The sequence below is a fragment of the Pollachius pollachius genome (genome assembly GCF_949987615.1).
Source record: "Pollachius pollachius genome assembly, chromosome: 5".
Taxonomy (NCBI): domain Eukaryota; kingdom Metazoa; phylum Chordata; class Actinopteri; order Gadiformes; family Gadidae; genus Pollachius; species Pollachius pollachius.
Window position 1 is genome coordinate 14,217,902 of NC_136938.1, and position 27,795 is coordinate 14,245,696.

General features: G+C 39.8%; 2 protein-coding genes across 2 annotated transcripts; both read left to right on the forward strand.

Annotated features, from left to right (window-relative positions):
- Window positions 1-13,132: 13,132 nt before the first annotated feature.
- Window positions 13,133-15,039, forward strand: LOC307075793 (oncoprotein-induced transcript 3 protein-like; the record flags this gene model as incomplete). Its single annotated transcript, XM_079736487.1, has 2 exons — window positions 13,133-13,306; window positions 14,635-15,039. 2 exons carry the CDS (start codon window positions 13,133-13,135, stop codon window positions 15,037-15,039), a joined length of 579 nt encoding a protein of 192 aa, XP_079592613.1.
- Window positions 15,040-20,688: 5,649 nt separating this feature from the next.
- LOC307076249 (uncharacterized protein) lies at window positions 20,689-27,350 on the forward strand. The gene is made up of 13 exons (XM_079737183.1): window positions 20,689-20,840; window positions 21,317-21,522; window positions 21,675-21,812; window positions 22,094-22,232; window positions 22,433-22,925; window positions 23,125-23,266; window positions 23,378-23,521; window positions 23,682-23,734; window positions 23,834-24,018; window positions 24,152-24,552; window positions 26,461-26,560; window positions 26,645-26,828; window positions 26,948-27,350. Exons 1-13 carry the CDS (start codon window positions 20,715-20,717, stop codon window positions 27,082-27,084), a joined length of 2,448 nt encoding a protein of 815 aa, XP_079593309.1. The 5' UTR covers window positions 20,689-20,714; the 3' UTR covers window positions 27,085-27,350.
- Window positions 27,351-27,795: the final 445 nt, after the last annotated feature.

Below are 27,795 nucleotides of genomic sequence, written 5' to 3' on the forward strand. Positions count from 1 at the left end.
AAGAGTAAAATAACTCGCCTGTGCTGAGCATCTGAAGGTAATGCAATAATAGCACGTCCATTCATTTGCCAAATGCGAAACGCTCGCTCATGGTGTGAAGAATTATTTTGCACAAATATTTTTTATTTTATTCAATACAAGGCTTGATACAAAATAAAAATAAAATGAAATTTGAACCCACATCATAATGTTCCAACCGGGGTCCTCATTCCGGGGCAAAGTTACAACACTACACAATTATAGCTAGGAGAAAAAGCCATTATTTTTCATGAGCTAGGCAGTAACCTACATACTAGGCCTAAACAATTCACTTACTCACTCATATCAGAGAAATTTGGCTGCACAAATTAAACCCGGTCACATCCTTTACTGTAAAAAAGGGGAAAATAAAAAATACAATGTCATTAAGTAGTAAATGGTCCTACAGTGTGTTTTAATGTAATGATTTTAACTAGAGCTTTTTAAATCTTGACTCTTGCAGGCCAGAATAGCTGGACAGTGACAAGCAACATACAAAATGAAAAAGAAAGCTAAAAGTGCGGATATTGCCAATTTCTTTGCGAAGAAAATTCAGAAGAAGTGCATAGGCGGTAGAGAAGGAGGGAAATGAAAATGAGAAGTCAGTAGGCCAACACTGGAGAGAACAGAATGCTCAGAGCAGGAGAAGGACGAAGAAGGAGATTAAGAAATAATTGATTGAGAAGAAGGAAAAGAAGAAATGAATGTGAGGGATGAAGAGGAGGCAGGGAGTGATCAGGAGGCAGATGAAGATGACAGGGAGGCAGAGGGTCCTGAAGTCCCAGCTGGACCACATGGTATCTTTCTATTCATTCCAGTACAGTAGCATAATACGTCAATCAACTCAGAGTGATTTAAAGTGTTTATAGTTATTGCCTATTTTCTGTTGTACACTGTATGCAAAATAGGGGTAGTATATGTAATATGTGCTCTTATTCATTAGTAATTATGATACAACAAAAAGTAAAACAAATACTGTGATAGAAGAAAAACTGTAAAACCGCATTGAATAATAATTCTAATTGCCACTCCCCTTTATCTTTATTTTTTAGACCTATCAAAATGCAAAGGCGATGCAGCAGTGCAGCCTGATTTAAAGACACAGCATGGAGCAGCAAAAATAAGCTTCCAAAAAGAGTGGTACAATTCTTGGCCATGGCTTGAATATTCCCTGTCTAAAGACGCAGCATACTGCTTTGCATGCAGACTTTTTGCATCAAAAACCAGCTTATTCACAACAGAAAATGGCTCTTCTAATTGGTAGAAGGCCACTTCCAAAGACAGTGGGTTCAGTGATCATGCCAAATCAGACCCAAATGTGAATGCCTTGATTGTATGGAGCAGGTAAAAAAGAAAGTTAATCAATTCTAGTAATCGAGTAAATGAAAATCAAAAGCACATTAAACTGTCTCTTGAGATAGATGGCTGATGTCAATTGTCATATGTACTTCTATTGTAATTAAAAACAAATTTAAGGTAGCCTTCTTTTACTTCACTTTATTGTTTGGCGTTTAATAATTCTATTCATATTTAAATGTTGCTATTAATAGGCTTCTTCTTCTTTTAAGAGATTAACAGTTTTGTTTTGTTTGAACCCTGGCTTTGTTCCTGTTTCGCATTAAGAACGCTTGGACAGTGTGTTTGTGTTATGGCATGATGTTTATGTTATAATAAATAGATTAAATGTGTGTGTGTATTTTCGTTTTCTTGTTTTTTAAAAGCCATTTACGTCTTGGGATTCTTCTCACGTACTGTCGTGCCCGGCCAAGACCTTTTGCCACCCCTTTGCCCCCTCATGTAAAAACTTGGTGTACATGGTAGCTAATCACAGCTCAGATTTGAATAAACACTGAGCTAAGCACTAATTCTAAGCGCTAAAGCCAAGCAGGCTGCTGGTACTGTCTGTGCACCCCGACCTATGTTATACTAAGCACATACTACGCACCTTGAACACATTTTTTGAGTATCAATGTACACTGGTTTATTTTGGTAAAACAATGTTGTTGTAGTGGGAGCGACCCACATGGTCTCTCACAGGTGTCAGCTTGGCATAATAGGGGAGACACCATCAAACACCATCTACTTTAGTACAGCCCACACGCTTCCACCCAGGAGCCCAAATCCCTCAACTGATGCTTCTGCCCTTTCATTAGAGACACATGTGGGAATGAGTAGGGTACATCAAATGGAGAAGGGCGCTCAAATCTGGAAACAGAAGGTTTTGCACACATCCTGTTTACTCTTTTGGAGTTCGATTTTAGCGTTTGTGCCTTAATGAATTCCACCGCTGCCGCACATTTGGGTCCTGTCCTGTACATTTCTTTAACCTTAAACTTTTCTACCTGTCTCTGCTCCTCTTCTCTTTCAAACCACTTTTTCTCAAACTCTACGTCCCTCCCTGTTGATATTCGTGCAGTGCAATGTAAATGTTGTGGCGTCATTAGCTGCGCCAATGGGACAGCTCTGTCACTGGCCATTTTTACTTAAAAATGTATTCTTATGTTTTGGCCAACATCAAATCGATACAATATTTCCTCAATGTTTTTCGAATTATAACCGTTTTCGAAAAACAATGTCCTTCGCCTTTTTGCCACATTTGTGTATCAGGAGGTCCCACAGACAGCACGGAGGCAGAACAGGCAGAACTCATCGCAATCATCTTAAATGTTGCTGCAGTGATGCATCATATATTCCGTTGCTTACACAACATGCGCATCAATCGATGAAAGATTGGAGCTTGAGTTAGAGACTAATAGAAGAAACCACGAAGAAGAAAGGCGTCGCCAATGACTGCGTTACCGGAAAAAGAGAGCGTCTTTTTTGCATCATTTCACGTATAACAAACACTGGGACAAATGTAGTTGATTTCTGTGTTTAACCTGGAAAACAGGGAGTGGAAGGCCGGGACCATATAAGGTTCAGCTACCTGTTGTAAATTGCAAGAAAAAAACATTTTTTGTACACTGCTGCATCCACACTACTCACTGCCTACCAGCTTCTAGCTAATCAGCTACTAGCCATTGACAATACCCAGCCTTCTTACATCTGCTGTCTTCTCCACCTTGGATTACCACTCCTGCTACTCTAGACTCTTTGGACCCTCTCCTCTACAGCACCAACTTCTCACCCACTCGCCTACACTGCCGCTGACCTTCACCGCCTCAACAACAACCATCGTCTCCCTGCTGCTGCTGCCACTGCCGCTAGCAAAGCCGGGATCCTTCGCAGATGCCGCTACATCCATCGAGGTTCTGGCCCCTCTCGCAACCAACACCACCCCCATGGCTCACCTATCCCCTCACTCTGGACCAACTCTCGCCCCCCATTCACCCTGTACTGCCAACCTCAACAACCTCCGTTCCCCCTCACCTGCTCCCCCTTCCATCTCCCTCGGACTGCTGAACTGTCGCTCCCTCTCCAACAAATCACCCGTTATATCTGAACTGCTACTGGACAATAACATTGATCTGCTCCTCCTCTGTGAAACATGGTAACAGCCCCTGGATTTCTATGCTCTCAATCAAGCAACCCCTTCCAACTACAGTTACATTGCCAAACACCGCCTCTCCGGCCGAGGGGGAGGCGTTGCCGTTCTCCATAAACAATCCCTGTCCATCACTGAACTGAACCTCAACCTCCCACCTCTCCCATCCTTCGACCACCTTGCCTTCTCCCTCCCCAATTCTATCACTACTGTTTTAATTTACCGTACCCCGAAGCCTCACCCATCTTTTCTCTCTGAACTGTCTGAACTCCTCACTATTGTGTCTTCTCTCTCTTCCCGCCTGCTAATTACTGGTGACTTCAACATACACATTGACCAGCCCAACGCCCCACTGACATCTGACTTCCTCTCCCTTCTTGACTGTTTCCACCTTACCCAACACATTGACTTCCCCACCCATACCAAAGGCCGTGTCCTGGACATAGTCTGCTCCGCCTCCCTACCCGTATCCAACCCCCATCCTATCCCCTTCCCACGCTCTGACTTTACATACGAACCCGCCTCACCGTTCACGCCGAAGCCTACAAACTTCACATCTCCTCCTACCGTGACGCTCTCCAAGCTGCTAAATCCGCCAACTACTCCACCCTCATCAATAGCACAAACCGGAACCCCCGCATCCTGTCCTCCACCGTCAACAAACTCCTCCAGCCACCGGACATCAACCCACCCTCCTCACCTGACCTCTGTAACTCTTTCCTCCTCGCCTTTAACAATAAAATCTCCCAAACAAACAGCTCCCTGACTGCCGCCCTCAGTAACCCCTCCACCCCCACCATTCCTGTCACCCCCCCACCCCCTCCCTGATCACCCGCCCTCCCCTCCTCTCACTGCCTTCTCCCCTGTTGACTCCTCCCACATCTTGGACATCATCACTGCGTCCAAGTCAACCACCTGCCGTCTAGACCCCCTCCCAACGACTCTAACCAAGGCTTGCCTCCCTGTCCTCATCCCCCACCTCACCACCCTCTTCAATCAGCCTCTATCCCTTGGTCATGTTCCCTCTGTCTACAAGCTTTCTTGTAGACAGAGCTCAGTCAGAGCTCAGTCCTCGGCCCCCTTCTTTTCATCTGCTACCTCTTCCCCCTTGGCCACATCATCCGCAACCTCAACCTGGACTTCCACTGCTACGCTGACGACACCCAGATCTACATCACCACCAACACCTGCTGCTGAATCCCTTATCCACGCCTTCATCTCGTCCCGTCTAGACTATTGCAACTCCCTCCTCACTGGCATCACCTCTCATTCCCTCCATAGACTCCAAATGGTCCAAAACTCTGCTGGGCGCCTTCTCACTCACACCCGGTCTCGTGAACACATCACTCCCGTTCTCTTCACTCTCCACTGGCTCCCCTTCAAACAACGTATCAATTTCAAAATCCTCCTCCTGACTTTCAAAGCTCTCCACCACCTGGCCCTGCCCTACCTGTCTGACCTCCTCATCCCCCATCGCCCCTCCCCAACCCTCCGATCCTCCTCCACTCTCACTCTGACCGTCCGACCATCCAAACTTAAAACCTTCGGTGACAGAGCCTTCTCAAGAACAGCACCCCGACTTTGGAACTCTCTCCCCCAACCTGTCTGCGACACTCCCTCGCTTCCCATATTCAAATACTGTTTAAAAACCTACCTCTTTTCCCAAGCCTATGACCTCCCCTACCCATAACCACCCTTATCCCTATCTATTATCACTTCCGCTTGTCCCCTCTGATTGTCATCACCCTCTTCGTGTTTATGTCTCCGTCACTGTAAGCGTCTTTGGGTCACTGAAAAGCGCTATAGAAAATTAATGAATTGTTATTATTATTATACTCGTGCAGCTGTGAACTCATGTATTGGAATTTATTATATGATGTGTACTTTTAGGGTTATGATAAGACCATCATATCACCATGATGACTCTGAAAAGCAGTGCCAACATTAAGTACTTTTTAACCATGCTGCGAACAAAAGGCAACCGGCTGACTGTCATTTAGGGTGCCATTCAATGACATGCAAATGCAGACCGAAGCATCACTCAAATGGTGTGAAATGCTGCCACGCCTCTCCGTATCTGGAGCCCGCAGGGGTCAGTCAGCGCATCCACTCTGAGGTCCTCGAGGAGAGCGGCAATCCCACTTCTGACACCAAGTATGTGGTGGGAACTTGCACCACGCCAATCATTTATGTTTATACTGTTTAAGAATAAAGAGTAATCCGAACAATTAGTCTAATTTTGTTTAAGTAATAAACATATAATAACATATAACAAGCATACCACAAAGATACAATAATCCGAGGCCTCAGATCGGAGTTCACCCACGTCTATCTCAGAGCTCCTCAAGTAGAAGAAAGCAAGCACTTCTTATACAGCGGCAGACAGCTCTCAGGATCCTGAGAACAGCTCTGTTCCCCAATTAAACTACAGTATAGTATTGGTTAACCAGATGGTAGGCAACAATTGATCGAACTCCTCATGTGTGTATCAGAGGGAAGAAGGGGTGCCTTATCAGTTGGAGCCTTTGACCCTTGACCAGTGTGAAAATATGGTTTTCCCTTCCCTCTTTGTCTATGCTCATTGCGATTTCTTGTCCTTGGACCCATCCTTAACCAAGCCTTGAATAATATCATTGTCTGCTTTGCTGCATTGGGAGGAACCAGCCTTTCAGAGAAGGGGGTTAGGGTGTATGGCTTTCCTGCTGAAAGAGAGAAGGGGAAAATGAATGACACAAGGGGTCTGGCGCAATCTTACCATCACAAGAGACTAAAATGACAAAAACTTTGAATAAAATAATCAAAGGTTTAATAATTTGTTACTTTTAAAGTAGCAATGTGTAACATTTGAACTAGCTTGTGAATTAAAAAAAAAACTGAAAATATTTGTCAATGCTAATTGATTTTGACTTCACTTATGTTCAATTCAATCAAATCCTACAAAAAAAAGAACCTATTCTATTAAATTGTGCATGCGTCAGTTTGTTTATCGAATTTGTTTGTTTATTTATTTATGTAAATATTGGTCTAATAATTTGAATGTATTTAGTTTGTTTAGTTGATTAACCTGTCCAATAGTTAATTCCAGGTCATATCTGGTGTGGGCTTATATAAGTCTAGAGGGTAACAGGCAATATGTTAATCAATCCTTATATCTTGAATTTATTGATTTTCTTTATTGACATGTAGAAGAATAAGAATAAATCTGCTTGATTCTTTCAACCTAAATTAATAAAATAAAATATAAAATTGTACTGGTCAAAAACGGTTCCCATGGTGTAAACTAACACACAACAACCACAAAGGTTTCCATGATGTGTAATCAAACCAGAGCTTAAAATACTTACATAAAGATCCTAATAACAAAGAAACCAGAAACCAGAACCAAAAGCGTGAGAGCTGGGTCATTGGACCGCCTTACTTTAACAATGCATCACACAATTGTTTTATTGTAACTAAACTGAAAAACTTGTTCAACCATTGAGGGGGAAGGTCAGTGGCCATCTCAATTCAACCAGACTTCCAAACATAAGATTAGTATTTTAGGGTATGTGGTAGGTGGGGCATATATCAACTGATTCGGTAAGTATAAGAGCAAATCCTGTTCCAAGGAGGAGAGTTGGTGAGATTGAAGTACCATGGCTCCCTACTTCGTGTTCTCAGTCCAGCTGCTCCTGCTGATCTCAGCTTCATCCGCATCGCACTATTATGGAGGCACTATGACATTTGTTCCCAAAGGAAGAAACCCGGATGGGTCACTTCAGGTAAAAAATCTCAAGCAACCTAATAATTTAATGAAAGAATCTATATTTCATATTTTTATATCATTTTTTTGTATGTATACATTAGTTGAACTAATAGTCAACTATTTGGTCTAAAATAAAATAAATAAAATAATGGTGTTTCTAGGATTAATCCCAAAAATTCACTCACTCAGAGAGAGAGAGGGAGAGGACAATTGGGTTTACCAGACTCATGCACTGTATATAATTTATCAGTTCCTTTTCATAGGGCCTGTATACTATGGTATGATTTCCAAATCAGTCACTAAATAGCTAACACACTAATCATAGTCTATCAAAGGATCAGACCACATCAGTGTAGTCAATGATAGAGCAAAACATAAAGCATCTAGGTGAAGTTGGGAGGGAGAGATTACGCCTACTGCCAAAAAGAACAGACTGAATACATTGACTGAGTTTTTTCACTTTCTGGCAGTTCAAATCCATCATAAAATGTGATTTAAATGAATAATAATAACCAAACGTATACAGTTAAAGACGATACATAGATAGAGCATACATCAGAGCAGTGGCTCTCAAACTGATGAGCTATCCCTACGCAGAGCAATCCCCCCCCAAAATAGAAAATCATTAATCATTATCATTAAAATGGGGTTTAAATATGTTTTCCTTTCCTGTAATATTTTTGTTTCAATATTAGCGTGTTTTGTAGAAATCCACGATTACAAGCTGAAATGACGGCAAGATATAAATGATGCAATTATGAATGGTTCAAAAACACTGCGATCATGGCTCCAAGCGGAGACTATTTGGTAGTGAAGTGCAGACAGGAGGAGAATATTTTGAACAGAATGGTAAAAAACAGGTGGTATGTGATGGTATGTGCTGATGTTCTTGGAAATTAATCCATGAAACCATCGCATTTTAAACGTCATCTACGGCCTTCTCATATGTCTTCTCATTTTATAATAATAATTAGGCTTTTTCAAAAAAGGTTGTTGGTATACAATTGTTAAATATGCCTCCTGTGTGAGCTGTGCATAGCTGAATTGGGCCACAGGCCTACGCTAATGTATTTTGTTATATTTTATAACATCGGTCATAATTGTGGTACTTGGGGAGACAAATATTTTCTGAGGTGGTCGTGGTATAAAAAGTTTGAGAACCACTGCATTAGAGCATACATTACATGATGTACATTAACCAAAAATTAAAATACAATACCCAACTTGTCATATCGGTTGACATGGATAATAGGAATAGTATAAATAATAATAAATAAATAAAAATAATATTCTGGGCTTAAGTATTAGTCATTTAGTAATTAGTAATTCAACACATATCACATAAACCCAATTTAAATATAGTGGTGAACAAGAATTGATGACGTCACTTCCATCGTTACATTTGCCTTTTTGTTAGCGCAATTAAATGAACTGTAAGACGCATAAGCCAACTGTTTTAGTATAGAGAATGACTTCAAGGATTTCTTTGAATGATATACAATGTATGAGTTGCATCATCCCAGGACTTTGAAGACCTTGGACAAAATAGTTTACTTGAAAAACAACTGTACCCTAATTTGACATATTCTGCTTATGTCATTTCATTTATTCAATGATTTTAATGAATGTGTGTGCTGTTAATGTGGTGTATGTACCCTTGTGTTGGTTTCTGTATTGTGCTTTTGATGTTGATGTCTATGTATTATAATTGTAATCGGGCTCCTTAAGTGATTGTAAGATGTGTTCAGGCTTTTTCATGAATGCAAAAACAATATATATTGAATATATATGTAAATATATATAGAACCAGGCTAAGTTTAAAAATACTTAACACTGAAGTATGCTTCACAGGTAAATCTACATTTCAGACAAACCTACAGTAACTGCTTTAGTTACTTCGATTGGACATGTTGGAGGGGTAACTGTGGCAAAAAATTTGCATCACAGAATGGTGTTATTGACACTAGCACTAATTCAGCACCCTATACAAATGATTGGTGCGAAACAGAAATAGTGGAGTCAAGAAATTTCCCCAGTGACGATCCCTTCGTAATAAGGTGATTTTCTTTCATAATTATTTTTATTGCTTATGAAATATATTTAAATTTTGTAGGAATAATTTAATCTAAATTAACCTTAATTCGTTATGTGATTTAGAAACTCACATCTGTCGCTAGTAGTTCAAGAGTTCTGCTATTTATCTGCAACTTTGTTTCTATATACTAGGAAAGTGGGCTGCTGTTGGATTTTCAATGTGAATAACATAGGGTCCTGGAGACTATTCACACATGTGGACTTGAAGAGAAGATCTGATTCCTGGCAGTTAAACAGCTCTCCGAATAATGCTATCCTACCTTTTCTGAGGTACGTCTTTTCCAAATCCTGAGCTGTGCGCAATCACACATCAATCTAATGAACAGTGTATTAATCAAGGTAAATGATACGTTTCCTTCAATCAATTACGCTCATAAGAAAATACAGTCCATTTCCAGTTAGCATTTGACTGAGTTAGCAAAAGATCAATGAAAGCAGATGAGATCGATTGGCTCAGTTAGTGAAGTCTGGGTAGAATACACCATTTCAACCATATGCTAAAAAAGTAAGTAAGAAGAACAATAACAATTATAATTATTCCTATAGCTGTTAATTGTAAATTCTGTACTTTTTAGAGTTCCTTCAAACTGCCCAAGATCATACCACCTCATGACAGTAGACCCTGATGGTGATCAGGTCATATGCAGATATGGAACCATCCCTCACATAGAATGCTCAACATGCATACAACCAACGGGTTTCTACCTGAATGAGGTTTGTAAAAACATATCTTCCTCAACACCATTTGAACTGACAGAATATGTTTTAAGTTTTCTTCCCTAATCTATCCAATTTATATTGTCAGGACACTTGCGTCCTACACTACGAATTCACTGAATACACTGGGATATATGGGTTTGAGTTGGTAGTAGAAGACTTTCCAAGAAGCACCATCACCTTGACCTCCACAAATGGAACTCAAACCACAAGGTCTCCCCTGGTGGCTACACGACACAAACGTGCAGTATATGGCACAACTGCCGTTTTCCCAAGGTGGTGGACCCCTACAGCTGCCGGATATGCCACCACAAGTCCACCCACTACCACAAGTTCCCCCACCCCCCCAACAAACCCTTGGTGGATACCAACTCAAGCTCCATCCAACAGTAACACCAAGCCTTGGTGGCGGTTGCTAGCTCCAGCCTCACCCACCACGACGACAACAACAACAACAACAACATCTTCTACCAGTACAAATGCTCCCTTGCAGACCACAACCAGAAGACAGTATCCTGCTCCCCTCAGTAAACTTCCTCTGCAATTTTCCCTTCTTGGTAAGAAATTCAGTGGGTTTAGGCAGTTGGAGGAATATTGATGAAGATAAAAACAATACTTAACTGTTACTTAATGCTTACTGTATTCTTTGCACATGCTCTAAAGTTGTACAAGATATTGCAGGCCTTTGTAAGCTAAAGAAATTCTACTTAAACTGTAGTGGATTCGCCTGCTCCGTCCTGCACTGAAGGAGTGTACCTGCCAAGGTTTGTTTACCCAACACCAAGTCATGAAGACCATCTGAATGCTCAAGTCAACGAAGAATTTGAAATGAGGATCAAAGCCCAAGCTTCACATTCAATGTAAGGACATTTATCCGCTGACACAATCTTACATCTAAATCGGCTCATACGAGTTGTTCATAGCGCCTCAAGTATCAACCACAAATTGATATTCTAAATAATAATTCCTTTTGTTTTATTACAGAGTAGGGGATATTATCTTCAGTGGACCCCTGAATACCACCAAACATAGGATCGCACAGGGAGAGTTTTACATACGATGGACCCCTACTCAAGACAATCTCGGAGACCATGTTCCCATTTGCTTTATTGCTGAAGCAACTCTTTCGTAGGTTTCTTTAATTTATACATCCAACTACAATACTATTATTTGAATATACTGTATGTGTATTAAGCGACAAAAATGTCTCTCCCGTTCCAATATCTACCATAAAAGTGACCACTTTTTGCCTAAAATCAATTTCAGGGATCAGAAGTATCAGTCTGAAATGCGATGTGTTGTGCTGAATGTTGAACATGGTGAGTATTGACATTTTTAACACTTTCGAATCAGTTACAAAGCAAACTTTGTTTGTTACACTACATTTAATTAACAGTTATGTTGTTGAAGAAATGTATGCAGCTGATAAAATAACGCAATGTGTTTAGGTTTTGCCCCTGTTTACACAAGATAAATATGTAGATAGCCTTTTGTTTTTTAATGTTTGTATCTTGATTTAGAAGCAAATTTGTTTACATACAGAGAAAAATGCCCTCACAACCATCTTCATCTGTTTACACCAACCCGTTATTACACGATTTCATGCGAAAATTAATCTATTGAATTGTGTCCCAGAGCACGATTGTCTCTGATTCACAGAACGAAATATTAACCCCTATATTTTGAATGGGAGCATTTTTCTGATTTTTCTTGCTACACAGAACGACATTTAAACCAAGGCACAGTGCATCCTCTTGTTATGGATAGTCGAAACAACAATCTGATTTTTCTGATTTTTGCAGCAGACTTCCTCAAAAACTGAAACTAACCACGTCCCCTCAAACCAGACTTACAGCAGAATGTACTATAACTACTTTGGTTACATAGAAACATACAAACATAGCAGTTTTACAATAACTGCTCTAGTCTAAACTTGTCTTTTCAATGGGCCTGCGTCCACGTCACGTGGTTGTCAAGGTTGGTTGCTATGGTGGTTGCAATGGATGCTGCTATCGCTGAAAACCAAACATGGGTGACACGGAAAATGCAATATTAACATTCTGCGTTTTTCCAAATGTGTTTTGATAACAGTTCTAGTTATAAATGTGCCTTTTATTGTCATAATCTTCATTCAGTGATTGTATATGATGTTGAGTAGGTCAACTATCATCCATGCTTGGTTTGCAGCGATAACAGGATACATAGCAACCCCTATAGCAAACAACCTTGACAGTCACATGACGTGGACGCAGGCCCATTGATAGGAATAGGCCAAAAAAAGGCCATGTTTTCCGCTGTGGACCAAGGTAGTTGGACTACATTTTGGTGTAAGACTGGGTTGAAGGGTCGTGATTAGTTTCAGTTTTTGCGGATATCTTCTGCGAAAATCTGAAAAAATTGGATTGTTCTTTTCACCTATACATAACCAGAGGGTGCACTGCACACTGCCCTCCCCTTCTTCTGAAGTCCAAAAAAATCTCCCGATTCAAATGCATTGTTTTAAATGTCGTTCTGTGTAGCTAGAAAAAAGTGTGAGAAACGCTCCCATTCAAAATGCATGGGTTAATATTTCGTTCTGTGTGGCACGAAAAAGTGTGAGAAACGCTCATATAAGTAGACTATGCAGCATTTATTTTCTTGGCGTTATAACGACTTCATTTCTTGTTGTATCGATATAAATTCTCGTTATATATTTATTCTCAAAAATTATATTGACGGTATGAGACTATATCCCTATAGATAATATTTTGTTGCTTTTTTAAAGAAAAAGTATCGGGAGGGCTTACTTGATGGGTGTACATGCCAAAACAAAGACCCTGGGTTCAATTTTCGCCGGAATTACACTTTAAGCGGGCCTCTCCGTATATAATATATATATATATATATATTTATATATAGTCTACCTGTTTAGACCGAGAAAAAAATCACTCTTAATCAAGATGTTAACGGTTTGCAATTTTTAATTTGTGGAGGGATTGAAAACACTTTTAATAGCAGTAATTCTCTATTGAGTATGTTTGTAATCATGAACAAATCAACAAACTCTACAATTCTCCACACCAGTTAAAGCCCACATGATCTGCAATGAAACCTCAATGACAGTAGAGTTGGATAAAGCCTCATTCAACGGGCTCAGTGAAGATCACCTGCAGCTGATTGATCCCAGCAGCACAGCCTGCAGTCTACACTCCAATGGCACTCATGTCATTGGTATCATCCCTCTAAATGCATGTGGTACTACGATTGAGGTAATGCAAATATTATGTAAGGTATAATCTGTGTTGGGTTGTGCGGTTGTCAGAAAGGAATGCACTTTACAGGCATGCATATTTTTCGATAACAGCAATAACAAGATTACTAAAAATATTATAATATTATATTATACCATTGCCACTTGCAAACAGTGTTGAGGGTAACCTACTACAAAGTAACATGTTACAGTACTCAGATTTGATCTTTAGTAACGTAACATGTTAGTTTTCAAAATAAATTTAGTTATTTAGTTACTAGTTTTAGTTTTAGTTTTTTTTCCGGTAACACATACGTTTTCGAAAAAGTTAATTTTCTCAATACGCAACGCTGTACAATAACAAGTACTCTCAAAATAAAAACTTTTAGCTCAGAATGTGTTACACATTCTTATTAGAGAAATATATGTGTCTGACTACAAATAAATTATAGTGCCTGAACAAAATCAGGCACTATAATTTACATGATGCCCCTGTCACACCTTGACGATTTGGAAAACTTATCTCAAACTTATCAAAAGATAGAGAAACGCTGACATACGCTGGAATAATATGTATATATTTTTTACTTTGGTCGTATGCATACAATATTCATAACGTGCTTAACGTATACATAACGTTTGAGTAACTTATCCAGAACCTACCAATAAATTATAGAAAACGTGTATAGATGAATGCCAGTGTATGAAAACGATCACCTAGCGTGTTGCTGGCGTGCGCGACTTATGTCCAATGATAGTCTAACGTTTGCATAGCAGGTGGCACCATATCACCAATGCTGTATAAAAGCTGGTTCAAATCATTACCACAGTAGACCCCGCACTGTCAACATGGTCAAGAAAACTCCATAGGACTGTTCTAGCCTTGGCCATAGGCCTACACCTACATCATCACCCCCTGGGGAAGATGCGGTCGTGGAAAAAAGTTTTAGACGACTGCGACGTACTACAACTTGTATACCACGATGCTCCAGTGTACTTAAACATATTCAAAACATACCCATAACTTATTCGACGTATTCCAGCGTGTTCGCCAAATTGTTCATACGTCGCCATGAGCTTTTCCAAATCGTCAAGGTGTGACAGGGGCATGAGATTCACATGGAATATAAATCTTACCGTACTCTAAATAGACTCGAGATGTCTGTCTCTATACGATATCCGAAACTGCAACCTCTCATTTTGGGATCTCAACGCTAGAGTTTGCACTGGATATGGTATAAAATGTTGCAAAAGTAATTTATTGATATCCCAAGTTCTGCTGATATGGTTACATCTGTGATTTTGTTTATGCTACTATGACATTATGTACGTGTCCTTGATCTGCAGGAGGATAATGATAATCTCATCTTCAAGAATGAGATCACCACCTTTGACGATGTCAGAGACATCATAACCAGGAAACATCTGTTGGAAATTGGGTTTTCCTGCCAGTACCCAAAGCGTGGAAATGTAACCCTGGGGTTCACAATACACAGGGACAACTTTACATTAATAGAGCGGGGCTTTGGGACGTTCACCTATAACTTTGAATTCTACCCAGACAACCTCTTTGGTGCAATGATCAATCCACACTTTTACCCGCTGGACTATGAAGTTGGAGATAAGATTTACATGCAGATAGAAGCCACGTCTTCAGTCAATAACACTGTGCTGTTCGTGGAGTCCTGCAGAGCTTCACCTTACGATAACCCCAATTACCAGCCAAACTACCCCATCATAGAGAACGGGTAAGCTACCTTCCTACCTACTTGTCTTCCTTACTTTATGTTTGTTTAGCTAAAAAACAACTAAAAACAACTAACTATGTTGTATATGTTCTATGTTCTTGATGTAAAGGGCGATATTTCATTTGTTATCTCTTTTTATGTTGATCGATTTCAACTAGGTGTACAATGGACCCCACAGTTGTCATCTATTCCCCAAGTCATAATAAACAGTTTCGGATTTCAATTGATGCCTTCAAATTCATAGGAATACATGACCAGGTAAAACCAAATTAATTCAACAAAGTAGATAAAACTGCAGAAGAACAGCTAAAGTGTGGCAATGTGTTGACGGGATATCTCATTATGTACAGGTGTACATCAGCTGTTCGGTCATTCTATGTGAGGCTGGGAACAACAACACCAGGTGCGCCAAGGGATGCGTAACATCGAACCAGCAGCATCATCGAGGAAAGAGAGAGGCTGTTATTGAAACAGGAGTCCACTTCATTTCCCAGGGTCCTTTGCGTTTGCGAAGCGCACCAGCGAGTGAGAGCAGAGGTAATGTTGAAACCCTTCATTTGTGGCTATACATTGCAAACAACAATATCACTTTTAAAACAAGTACATATGACTTCTTGAAATATCTTGTATTTATTTACTCTAGTAACCGGTCTGAATCTGAACCTGGCCTTCATCGCCGGATGCCTTCTAGCAGCGATTGCCATGATCTGTGGAGTGATGATTCAGAGATTCAAGAGGGCTGCTGTTCAGTATCAGCCTTTGCCAACAACTGAGCAATAAGATATCATATCAAACCACACTCTACGATCCAGAGTCTTTTCCATTATGAGTTTATTAGCTTTCTTTGAGATAAATGAATATCACTTTTGATGCTAAGGGGGGGGGGGGGGGGGGGGGGGTAGATCTTATTGTCTGTCACTTTAAAACTTATGACACTTGCTAAATATTAATGTTTTCAACATTGCCTCACACTACCTTACCATAAATGTTGGCATAATATTTCAAAGACTATTCCAAAAAATTATAAACAATTATTAATGAATACCGCTTGAATAAAACATGAATGGTTCTTTACTATTGTAGAGGGTTGTACTTTGTACGATGTACAAGCCCTATATATGCATATGATTCTGCTCGTGTTATAAAAAGACAGCAAGGAATATATAAATATATCAAAAATACTTTGCTACACATTCATAAACGTCAGCACTAGTACTTAAATATATATTAACAGTGTATCTGGATGCTTATTGTATTTGTACTAGATATTATTATTTTTAAGTCAAACGCTTATAGATCAGGCCAAAAAAAATTACAATTTCTCAGTCATGTATGATTACCAGTACCTTAGGTCTCCAAAAAGCTTGGTGCCCAAATCACCATAGGGGGCGCTATAAGTTCTGGTCTTAGTTAAACACTCTTCATGGCTTCCGATTGATTAGAAATTCTGAAACTTGGTGTATATGCCTTATTTCCCATGCTGAACATTTCTGCCATTTGGACCCATAATGTCTGTCAGGATAGATTTGGTTGTACAGTGTGATTCTTGACAAAATTTCCAAAATCATCTAAATCAATTTCAAATTTCACTCATCTTCAACGGCTTAACCAGAGTTAGATCGCGGGGGCAGCAGCTCTAGCAGACATCAACATTTTGCAATATTCACTCAATCACACAGTGATTGATGAATGCTAAACTAAACGCTAATCCTCAATTTCCATCGCAAGTCCTCGGCAGAAGGAGGCTGGAACACATCCCTTAACTTGTGTGTTTGTGTTCATTTTGCGTCAATATCTCATTCCAACGTAAAGCATTTTGGTAGAATCTGCAAAAACAGCGAATGCCTCTGATGTACTACGTACCACGTCACATGCATAATCTAACTTTTTTAAACATTTACCTTACAATAATTACATTAATTTCACTAGCATATATTGTATCTATTTACAATAATTGTAATAAAGAACTTAAAGTAGTTATGAATAACCAAACACATAAACACGTATAAAATACATATTCCTCCACGGCAAGTCTCTGGGACCGTTACAAATATTATCACAATGTCTAATATGTAAGGGATAATGTTCATAGAATATCAATTAGGCTACAATATAACTGACAGCAAAATGGTAGAGGCGCTACCAAGCTGCAGTGTTGGATCCATGTATAAGAAAGTCCATGGAGAGGGACTGACTGGATAGGATCACAGATGAGGACAAAGCAGAGGAGTTCATAAAGGTCCTGTACACTTCTACACTGTGTGTATCTAGTGAGAAAACCCCCACCTGTTGACAGATCCTTCTGATACTCATGAAACTGAAGGCCCACTTCACAGTTCAGGAAGGAGACTCTTCATTTGTATCCGACATTAAACAGAAGGTTTTGACTGACCTATCTGGACGTTACCAGGAGGAAAAAATCTCAACAGTTCTTGAAGAGGTGACAGCGATGGACCCAAGGTTTAAAGCCAAAAGTGTCAGGCACACCACCTGGGAACGTTTGCAGGAGGCAGCTGTACCAACAAATGCTACAGAAGCAGACGTCCCAATCCCTGAGTCCCAGGAGGACAGCGACACAACCGAGGAGGCTATGTATGAGAATTCTTGGGTTGAAGTCAGTCCACCACCACAACCCAAGAGTGCCTTGGAGGAGCTATTTGCCGAGGAGGAACAAGAGCGACGGACCATCCATATGAATAACTCCAACAGCAGCATTCAGCAGAGAGTACGTGAGGAAATCCAGCTCTACAGAAGCCTGCCTATGATTTCTAAGACAGAGGACCCAGTTCTCTGGTGGTGGACAAGGAGAGACACCCTGCCCCTGCTAGCGGAAATCTCTCACGGCTACCTTACTGTTCAGGCGTCTTCCACCCCTTCAGAGAGTGTGTTTTCCACTGCTGGGGACACCATCAGCCAGGAGCGTTCGAGGATCATGCCTGGCAAGGCAGACATGTTAATATTTCTGCAAATAAATACCTGTTAATTTATGAGCTGATATTTTATTTCCTTTTGTGTGACACAGCATTTTTTTTTTTAAATTCATATTCATTATGACATTTTATTTTTCATTTGGTGCTGCTGAAATATTCTTTCTTATTGTTAGTTTTATGTCATTTCAAAGTGGCCTTTTACATTAATCATGTTTATTCAAGGCTAGAAACGTTTTTGTTATGCTCACTTGTTAAGCAATAAAAGCAATACCAGTTCTGTTAAAAACAAATTGTCGCGTCCTCTTTTCCACCAAATAATAGAAAAGTATCGATAGTAGTATTGATAAAGACGCGGATCGGTAAGGAGTATCGATAAAGGTATCGATATCAATAAATATTAACGATCCCCATCCCTAGGAGGAAATGCCACCCCGTGGTCTTCTTTGTATCTGGATCCCTGGGTTATCCATCTCTCTTGAAGGCTGTACACCACAAGCTGTATCTTAATAAGCAAGGCCTGGTAGGTAGCCTTTCCCTTCAGCACATTCCATTTCAAGGAGGTCACCCAGTTCTCTGAGCTTGGTGTTGTCTTTGTTGGTTTGTTTTGGAAAATCATCAATCCTTTTAAGCAGTGCCTTTCATATGACTTCTGGAGTCCCATTACAGTCCTCAAGACGTTGCCACACCATGTTGAGACCTGCAAGGGGATTGAAAATGTGCACTGAACAAAGTCTCTTTGCTTGTTCTGCTGAGTCATCTCCTAGCCATTTGACCATCAACTTCAATTCTTCTCTGGCTGTCAAGTTCAAGTTCTGGCTGACACTCACAAAATAAGCTTTCAATGACCAGTAATGGCCAGGACAATCATTAAACTCGAGAAGGCCAGAGATGAAAAGTTCTCTGCGCATGCGGTATTTAGCGAGGTCTTATGCTTTGTGGGGTTCAGGTGCAAAAAAATCTCTGTCAGTATTGGTAGACTGCCGATAATTCTTAGATTGTCGCCTTTTGTTTGCTTCTTCTTCCTTGACCTCAGTGTCTCTCAAACTCACGCATTCTGGGCTTTTGTAAATAGGTGGTTCGGTGTACGGATTCATGAGTGATCTGTGGGATTCCATTGACATCTGTTTCAATGGAGGTTCTTTGTGGAACAACTCTTGAGTGCTGCTGAATGTAGCTACTTGTAATATCGACTAGGTTGAGGGGTTTTCAATAATGTGTGGTCCTGAGTGGCACTCTCCATTTCGTTGTCCTCTTTTTGTAGGCTGCAGCTTAACCCTCAGTGGTGGCAGCAGCCCTTTTGCGTCAAAGAATTTGAAGACTAGCATCAAGGCTAGCTTTCTGTAGCATTACGCTAACTTCTTCTTCAGCGAAAGCCACTTTAGCTTGGGTAGCCCTTGCCCTTGCACAGGCTCTGACAGTTGAAGAAACTGTTGACCCGGACGCTCTGCTGGACTGATGGAATGATCTCCAGGATTTCATGGATAACTTTGACTTAGCATCACGTTTGGGGGCCATATACAAGCAATATATTTTTACAAATTGATAATGTTTGGTTGACTTTTGGCCTACAACAATCATAGGAAAATTAATCCCATATATTTACATTTCTTTTTTTCTTTTTTTTTGGCCAAAGGGCCGTAAGGGCCTAGCCAAAGGGTCACACAGGGGGTACACAAAAATGATCTAGGGGTACGCAAAATTAATCTTTGATTTAGCATACAGTCCTGTTGAACAGCCAACTGCAGTCTCAGTACAAAACAAAAATGCAGGCACCCTAGTGCACCAAAAGAGTAATATTGTAACTGCACCGAAGAAACTGTTGACCCGGACCCTCTGCTGGACTGATGGAATGATCTCCAGGATTTCATGGATAACTTTGACTTAGCATCACGTTTGGGGGCCTCATGGTCCTCGGTTTGCTTATACCCATATTTTGTCTTTCTCTCTTTGCTAACTGCATCTTGCGACTGCATGGAGGCATCGTCATACTGGTTAATATTCACTTCAGCCTCATGGGACTTTTAAGTAAAAAGGCTATACTATATCGTTTAAGGGTGAATATGACCTCATTTGATCCTACAGTCTGGGGAAGACAAGCTTAGTACTTGACCCTAGAGTCTGATACAACACTACACTAAATACAAACATTAAATGCATGCATTAAAAAATGTTCTCTCCAGTGTGCTCAGGTTCCTCAGCGTGCTCATGCCATGAAAAATGTTCGATCGTACTGCGATCAGGACATTTGTTTGTCTTCCTAGTGTTGATGGGTTAGACTTGATGAACGGGGTGAATTCGCAAACAAGTTTCTAACAAGTTTTGTTTTTTTGTGTAAATAAATATTATTGTTTGATACCTGGTTTCACGGTTTTGTGTCATTGCACCCTCACCCTACGTCTGTTGCCTTATGTTGCGCCCTTCTAATGAGTCACCGCTAGGGGGCGTAACACCGGTAAAAGGATAGCTCACAAAAGGATTGTTACTTAGCAATAATGTAGACAGACAAGTTTTTAGAAATGCCCAAGATTTCCTGTAAGCATGCATCCTCCAATTGTTTCCTGTATATACACCCTTTATAGTACCAGAAATACCAGTTATCAACAATTTTGGTAAAGGCAGATGGACTTGGCACCAGATGTGTCAAACATTCTGGTATGTTGTGGGTGGGTCATCGACTGATGCTGAAGGCATAAGATGCTTAAGCACTGCTTATGGTACGCAAGTACTCTGGAGGAGAGATTCGGGCACAATGGCTTCCTTCTGGATTTTCTCAATCCAGTTGCTCCTGCTGATCTCCGTTGCATCTGCATCACATTTCACTGCAGGCACTGTTAGGGTCGTTCCCAAACAAAAAAACCTGGATGGATCAATTGAGGTAAGAACTTAAACAACATATATTTCAAGTAAGGTATCGGCATGAGGATATATATTTAGATTAGATTAGTTACAACTTTATAAATCTCCCGTAGGAGAAATTAGTTTGCCCAGCAACAGTGGAAAAACGCAGGATAAAAACACAATACAATACAAAAATACTTACGGTGTTCATGTTTTCTAATGGTGTGCATGTTAACTCAGGTATAAATGTAAACAATATTTTAACTTTTATTTTATTATTAATCGTAAATTAATGTAAATGTATTGAAAAGTGTTACCAAATATATATGAACAGGATATTAACAAAATACTAACAAAAAAGATTAACTTATGCTACTGCTCATAATGAACTAATTATTTATTAGTCAGAATTTCAACAAATATGACAAAAATGCTGCTACATCAAATTGCCTACCCTAGGCTTGTTGAAAGTTATTAGAAAGTGTTAACACAATTCATTTGTCTTCCTCACAGGTGTATCTATATTTCAGGCAAACTTACAGAAACTGCTATCACTATTTCGATTGGACATGCTTTAATGGTAACTGCGGAAAGAAATTGGAATCAAAAGAAGGTGTAATAGACAGCAGCACTAATTCAGCCCCCAACACAAATCGTTGGTGTGAAACAGAAGTAGTGCAGTCAAGATATTACCCCAACGACAATCCATTTGAACTGAGGTGATTTTTCTCAATATTGAATAATGCTTCTTATGTTATTCAATATATTTAAGTTTTGAGGAAAATAAATCAATCATTGACAAAAATGTGCACCTTTCACAAATAGCTCAAGAGTTCTGCTATTTAGCTGCAACTTTGTTTCCATATATTAGGAAAGCTAGCTGCTGTTGGATTTCCACTGTGAATGGCCTGGGGTCCTGGAGACTGTTCACACATGTGGACTTGAGGGAAAGATCTGATAACTGGCAGCCAAATGGTTCTCCAAATAATGCTATCATGCCCTTCCTGAGGTACATCTTTACCTGAGCTATTGCCCATTACATTTTTTTTTAAAATTATTTAAAGACATTTTATGTTTGGTGAAGCTAAATTAGCTGAAATGTAAGTATCGAAGGTGATACAACTAAAGTGTGTTAATAGTAATGAATATTTATGTCATTTATTACAGTGGACCATAATTGCCTTTAATCTACTGGTGACTTTTGTCACCTTTTATCAAAACATGTATCTTTTTAAAAGTTTATTGTTCTGATGATTGTCTGTTAATTGTAATTTCTGTGCTTAATGTTAGAGTTCCTTCAAACTGCCCAAGATCCTACCATCTGATGACAGTTGACCCTGATGGTGATCGGGTGATTTGCAGATACGGAACCATCTTAAACAGAGAATGCGCTACATGCAATCAACCCCAAGGTTTTGACCTGGATGAGGTTGGTAAAAAAAAAGGCATTCTGTCATAGACACTTACTTTAAGACTACATCTATCTAATGGTTTGAAGAGATAACAGAAGGGAGGGGTGAGGAGCAGAGTCTAGGTTTTCTGAATGAAGACTACAATCTTTAAAAGTGTACCTTTGACTTACATTTGTTCATGTTTCCCAATCTAACTTCTTTATATTCATTTTGTTAGAGAAACTGTGTCCTACACTACCGTTCCACATCATACACTGGGACATATGGGTTTGAGTTGGTGCTGGAAGACTTTCCAAGAACTACCATCTCCTTGATCTCCACAAATGGATCTTCAACTCAGAGGTTACCCTTGCCTTCAAACAGATACAAACGTGGAATCTACACATACTCTTACACCGCTATCCAAGGCCCAACCACCACCACAAGCCCAATCACCACGAAAAACAATATCCCATTGTGGTGGCAATATCAAGGCCCAGCCATCACCACGGCAAGCCCAACCACCACCACTGCAAGCCCAACCACCACCACTGCAAGCCCAACCACCACCACTGCAAGCCCAACCACCACCACTGCAAGCCCAACCACCACCACTGCAAGCCCAACCACCACCCCATTCCCAACCACCCCCATAACCAAAGGAGGGCATACTACCAGCAAACCGTATCCTACTCCTCTCAGTCGAATTCCTCTTCAATTCTCCGTTCTTGGTAGGCAAGCGAGTCACATTTTGTCGTAATTTCATGAATGATCTATGACTATATATGCTATTGTATAAACAGAACAGCATCCTTTTACACTTTGTTTCAATTTAGCATGATTTAAGTACTTACTTGAGATATGCTTTCTCTGTAGCTGTACAACGTATTGCATGCTTTGTAAGCTAAAAGATTTCTACTTAAACTGTAGTGGATTCGCCTGCTCCGTCCTGCACTGAAGGAGAGTACTTGCCTAGGTTTGTTTACCCAACACCAAGTCATGGAGACCATCTGAATGCTCAAGTCAATGAAGAATTTGAAATTACAGTCAAAGCAGTAGCTCAATTTTCAATGTAAGTACATGTGTCTGCCGACAAGATCTTACATTTCAATCAACTTAAGAAATTAAATGAATTACCCACAACTTGAAAATCGAGATAGTAATACATTTTGTTTGAATACAGAGTAGGTGATATCATCTTCACAGGACCCCTGGGTACCACCAAGCACAAGATTGAACAGGGAGCGTTTCATCTTAGATGGACCCCGACTCTACACCAATTTGGAGACCAGGTTCCAATTTGCTTCATTGCGGAGGCAGCTTTATCGTAGGTTTCTTTATTTTTAGCTCCCTCTCTTTATACACTACAATTATATGACTATATTAGTAACAATAGTTATTAATAACATATCACTAATGTATCTTTACAGTGCCAATGGTGAGAATACAATTTAAAGTGACTAATTCTTGGCTCAAATCAATTTCAGGTATCAGCAGCTTCAGTCAGAAATGCGATGCGTTTGGGTGCATGTTGAACATGGTGAGAACTGACATTTTAGGTTTATACTTAATGTGCCTGATTATGTTATGTATGTTTTTACATAAACAAGGAATAACTTACTTCAAATCTCTTCAACAGCTAAAGCACACGTGATCTGCAATGAAACCTCCATGACAGTAGAGTTGGAGAAAGCCGCATTCAAGGGACTAGATGAAGATCACCTGCGGCTAAATGATCCCAGCAGCACAGCCTGCAGACTACACTCCAATGGCACTCATGTCATTGGTTTCATCCCACTTAATGAATGTGGTACTATGATTAAGGTAATGGGGAAACTCCATATAATAAATGTTATGGTATTTTGCAAATGGTAATGTTTGTCTTGACATCTGCTGATTTGGTTAATTTCACTATATCAACTAAAACAGCGTTTTAAAGAGTGTTCCTGTTCTGCAGGAGGACGATGAAAACCTTTTGTTCTCAAATGAGATCACCACCTTTGAGGATGTCAGAGACATCGTTACCAGGAAACATCTTTTGGAAGTTCAGTTTTCCTGCCAGTACCCAAAGCGTGGAAATGTATCCCTGGGGTTTACAGTCCACAGGGACAACCGGACTATTACAGAGAAGGGCTTTGGGACGTTCACCTATAACTTTGAGTTCTACCCAGACAACCTCTTTGGTGCAATGATCAATCCACACTTTTACCCGCTGGACTATGAAGTTGGAGATAAGATTTACATGCAGATAGAAGCCACGTCTTCAGTCAATAACACTGTTCTGTTTGTGGAGTCCTGTAGTGCTTCACCTTACGATAACCCCAATTACCAGCCAACCTACCCCATCATAGAGAACGGGTAAGCTATCTTCCTACCTAACTACCTACTGGTCTTCATTGCATTATTATTATTTTTTTATTGTTTGTTCAGCTAAAAAAATTAAATATATATATATCCATAATAGTGCTGTCAAAATTAACATGTTCAGCTTTGCATTTATTTTGAAAGATCTAACGCTTTAATTTTCTTTATTGCAATTAGCGCGGCTTTGTTTATTTCCTTTGGCAGCTGACCTTTGTGCCGCAAAACAGTTGCTTGATGGATTTCTGGAGAAAACAAAAGTAATCTGCACAGTTTGCAAAGCCCCATTTAATAACCACAGAATGAATTTTGCTTCGAAATATCACCTCAAAGCAGAATACCCTCCCGAAACATCTGGGTTTCCCCGATCTAAATGACAGGAGCGCGGTCAGAGAATTCACTCAAATTGCATCGGAGACACCTTCTATAATCCACCCTCGAACTTATAACCAACTGTTTCAGATGTAATTCAACACTGTGATTTAAAAAAAACAACGTTTTGGGCTGAGAGGTTTTGGAAAGATGGGGGCGTGTTATCCCCATGTTTAAAACCCACAACAACTTCATTATACCTTTTTAGTACCGTCACTGTGTAACTGTTAAGATAGATATAATGAGCGATGTGGTTTCAGACTTGCGCCACACACAGTAGTGTTATACAATAGGTGTCCGGAAAGCCTACCCCTGACTCGGATGCGGACAATTAATGAATTGCTGCTCAGACGGAGCCTCACCATCCACAGAGACCATAGCGTTATTCGAAAAGCTCAATCTTCTTGTGGACAACCACTGCCCAGGCAGAGGTCCACACGTCCACACAAACCGCGCCACTGGGAACCCTTGTTCGTGATGTTATGGTGCGTTTAATATGCATCGTACCACCAGCACAAGTTGCTGTTGTGTTGTAATTTCCTGGCTTGTAGCACTTACAGCCTTCCCGTTTGTCTTTATGGGCATTGCTGCACGACGAGTCAGGGAAGAACAGTCATTGGCTAGTCATCGTTATTGTTAGCTACACTTGCCTCTTTAGCAAACCAGCTCAAAAACAAACAACTAAACTTTACATTGTCTTGCAAGCACAGCAAGACCATGCAATGCATAAATTGGTCACCAGATGAAAGCAGCAATAAACAAATCGACACATTAAAACGATCGTTGTGGTACAAATACAAAGAAAAAACATCTCATTACGGGCGAAGCCATCTTTGTTTGTCGGGTAGTACGGTTATCCTCGCTCTTCCGGGTGGACTCTCAGGAGCACGAGTCGGACAGGTTATATTATAACCAAAAGGGGCATAACTCACTGAAATTTCGCGAGAAAGCTGGGAGATTTCCTACTTTGCAACTTGTGCGGGTGGTGAACGATGCATCTCGAGCGCACCATTAGACTTCCTCGTAGTCTGTTGCCACCTGGGTGCGCAGTAGAGTGGAACGTCCGCATTGTGTTTTGTGGAGAACGGCAAAAACACAGTATTTTCCCCCCTTTTCTCTAAACTGGGGACTTATTTCAGTAACAGACAAAAACTGACAAAATGGCATTAATTGTTGATGATTATTGGACGATTGTTGACGATCATATAAGACAAATGACCACCTTTTCTCTTTATTTACATTGCATTTCTGGAACCACTTTATAATTTACAATTTACACACTACACATTATAATTTATAATTTTATTGTTAATTAATTTTTATTTGTCTAAAACAAGAAAAGTGGTTTTGGGTTAACTGGCTCTATAAGAGAAAGAAAACTATTAATCATGATTAATCCCAGCAAATTGTGCGATTAATTAACAAAGGAATGTAATAGATTGACAGCACTCATATATATATTTTTTTTTTTTCTTCATGTAAGGCATGGAAATGTGAATAATTAATAAATTATAATCTTTTTTTTTTAACTAGGTGTGTACGGGACTCCACTGTTGTCATCTATCCCCCAAGTCATAATAAACAGTTTCGGTTTTCAATCGATGCCTTCAAATTCATAGGATTACATGACCAGGTAGGACATAATTAGTAAATAGGAGTAAATGAGGAACAGCTTGAATGTGGCAATGTATTGACAGGTTATCTCATTATGGGTCAGGTGTACATCAGCTGTTCGGTCATTCTATGTGAGGCTGGGAACTCCAACACCAGATGCTCCAGGGGATGTCTCCCAACCACTCACAATGGTCGGCGCAGGAGAGCGGCTCTTATTGAAACAGGAGTGCACTTCATTTCCCAGGGTCCTTTGCGTCTGCAAAGCACACCGGAAAACAAGAGCAGTGGTAAGTAGTTAAAAACCCTTCATTTTAGCAACAACATCACCTGTAATACAAGTTTGTTTGACTTTGTAGAATCTCTGGAATATCTGTAAAATCAAAAATGTTGTATTTATTTTCTTTAGTAACCGGCCTGAATCTCAACATGGCCTTCGTCGCTGGATGCCTTCTAGCGGCCGTTGCCATGATCTGTGGAGTGATGATTCACAAATTCAAGAGGGCTGCTGTTCGGTATCAGCCTTTGTCAAGCATTGAGCAATAAGTTATCAGTGAACATGGCTGGGATATCGAAATGTATGGGAAGGATATTGTTAATTAGCCTCACAAATTAATTATAATAAATAAGTAATTCTTTCAAAGTCTGATGATACAAAATATATCGTTATTTCTTGTTTACTGTGTCGAGATATGTAATTGGTAATTGGTTCATATTATTATTTTAATTCTCCAAATAATAATCTCAGCTCTAATTTATGATGATGATAATATAACATGATAATTAATAAAGCATTTTTTCTTGCAACTAAATACACATCTGATGTTTATATTATTCTACACAATTATCACATCTACAATATTTTAAATGACGGTTATTTAATGGATATGGATTTGCTGTTGGTCAAAAAGTGATTCTCTCATGCTGAAAAGCATTTTCCGCACATAATTTATTTTAGATATTTTTTTCTCTTTTAATGCAAACATGTTACTAAGCATGCAAGGGGTTGTATAGACCCTATATCAACACCAGGAAGAGAAGCACAATCAAATCGAACACAATAAACACATTTATTTTCCTTTCAATGAAAACTTGTGTTTGCGATTGACCATCATGCGGATTCAGTACCAACGACATTGCCAATTCAATCGCCCCCACACAAACATATATATACAGTATATATAAAGAGACATATATACATACACATACATATATATGTATATATGTATATATATGTTAGACTTCAGCTTATTTCTA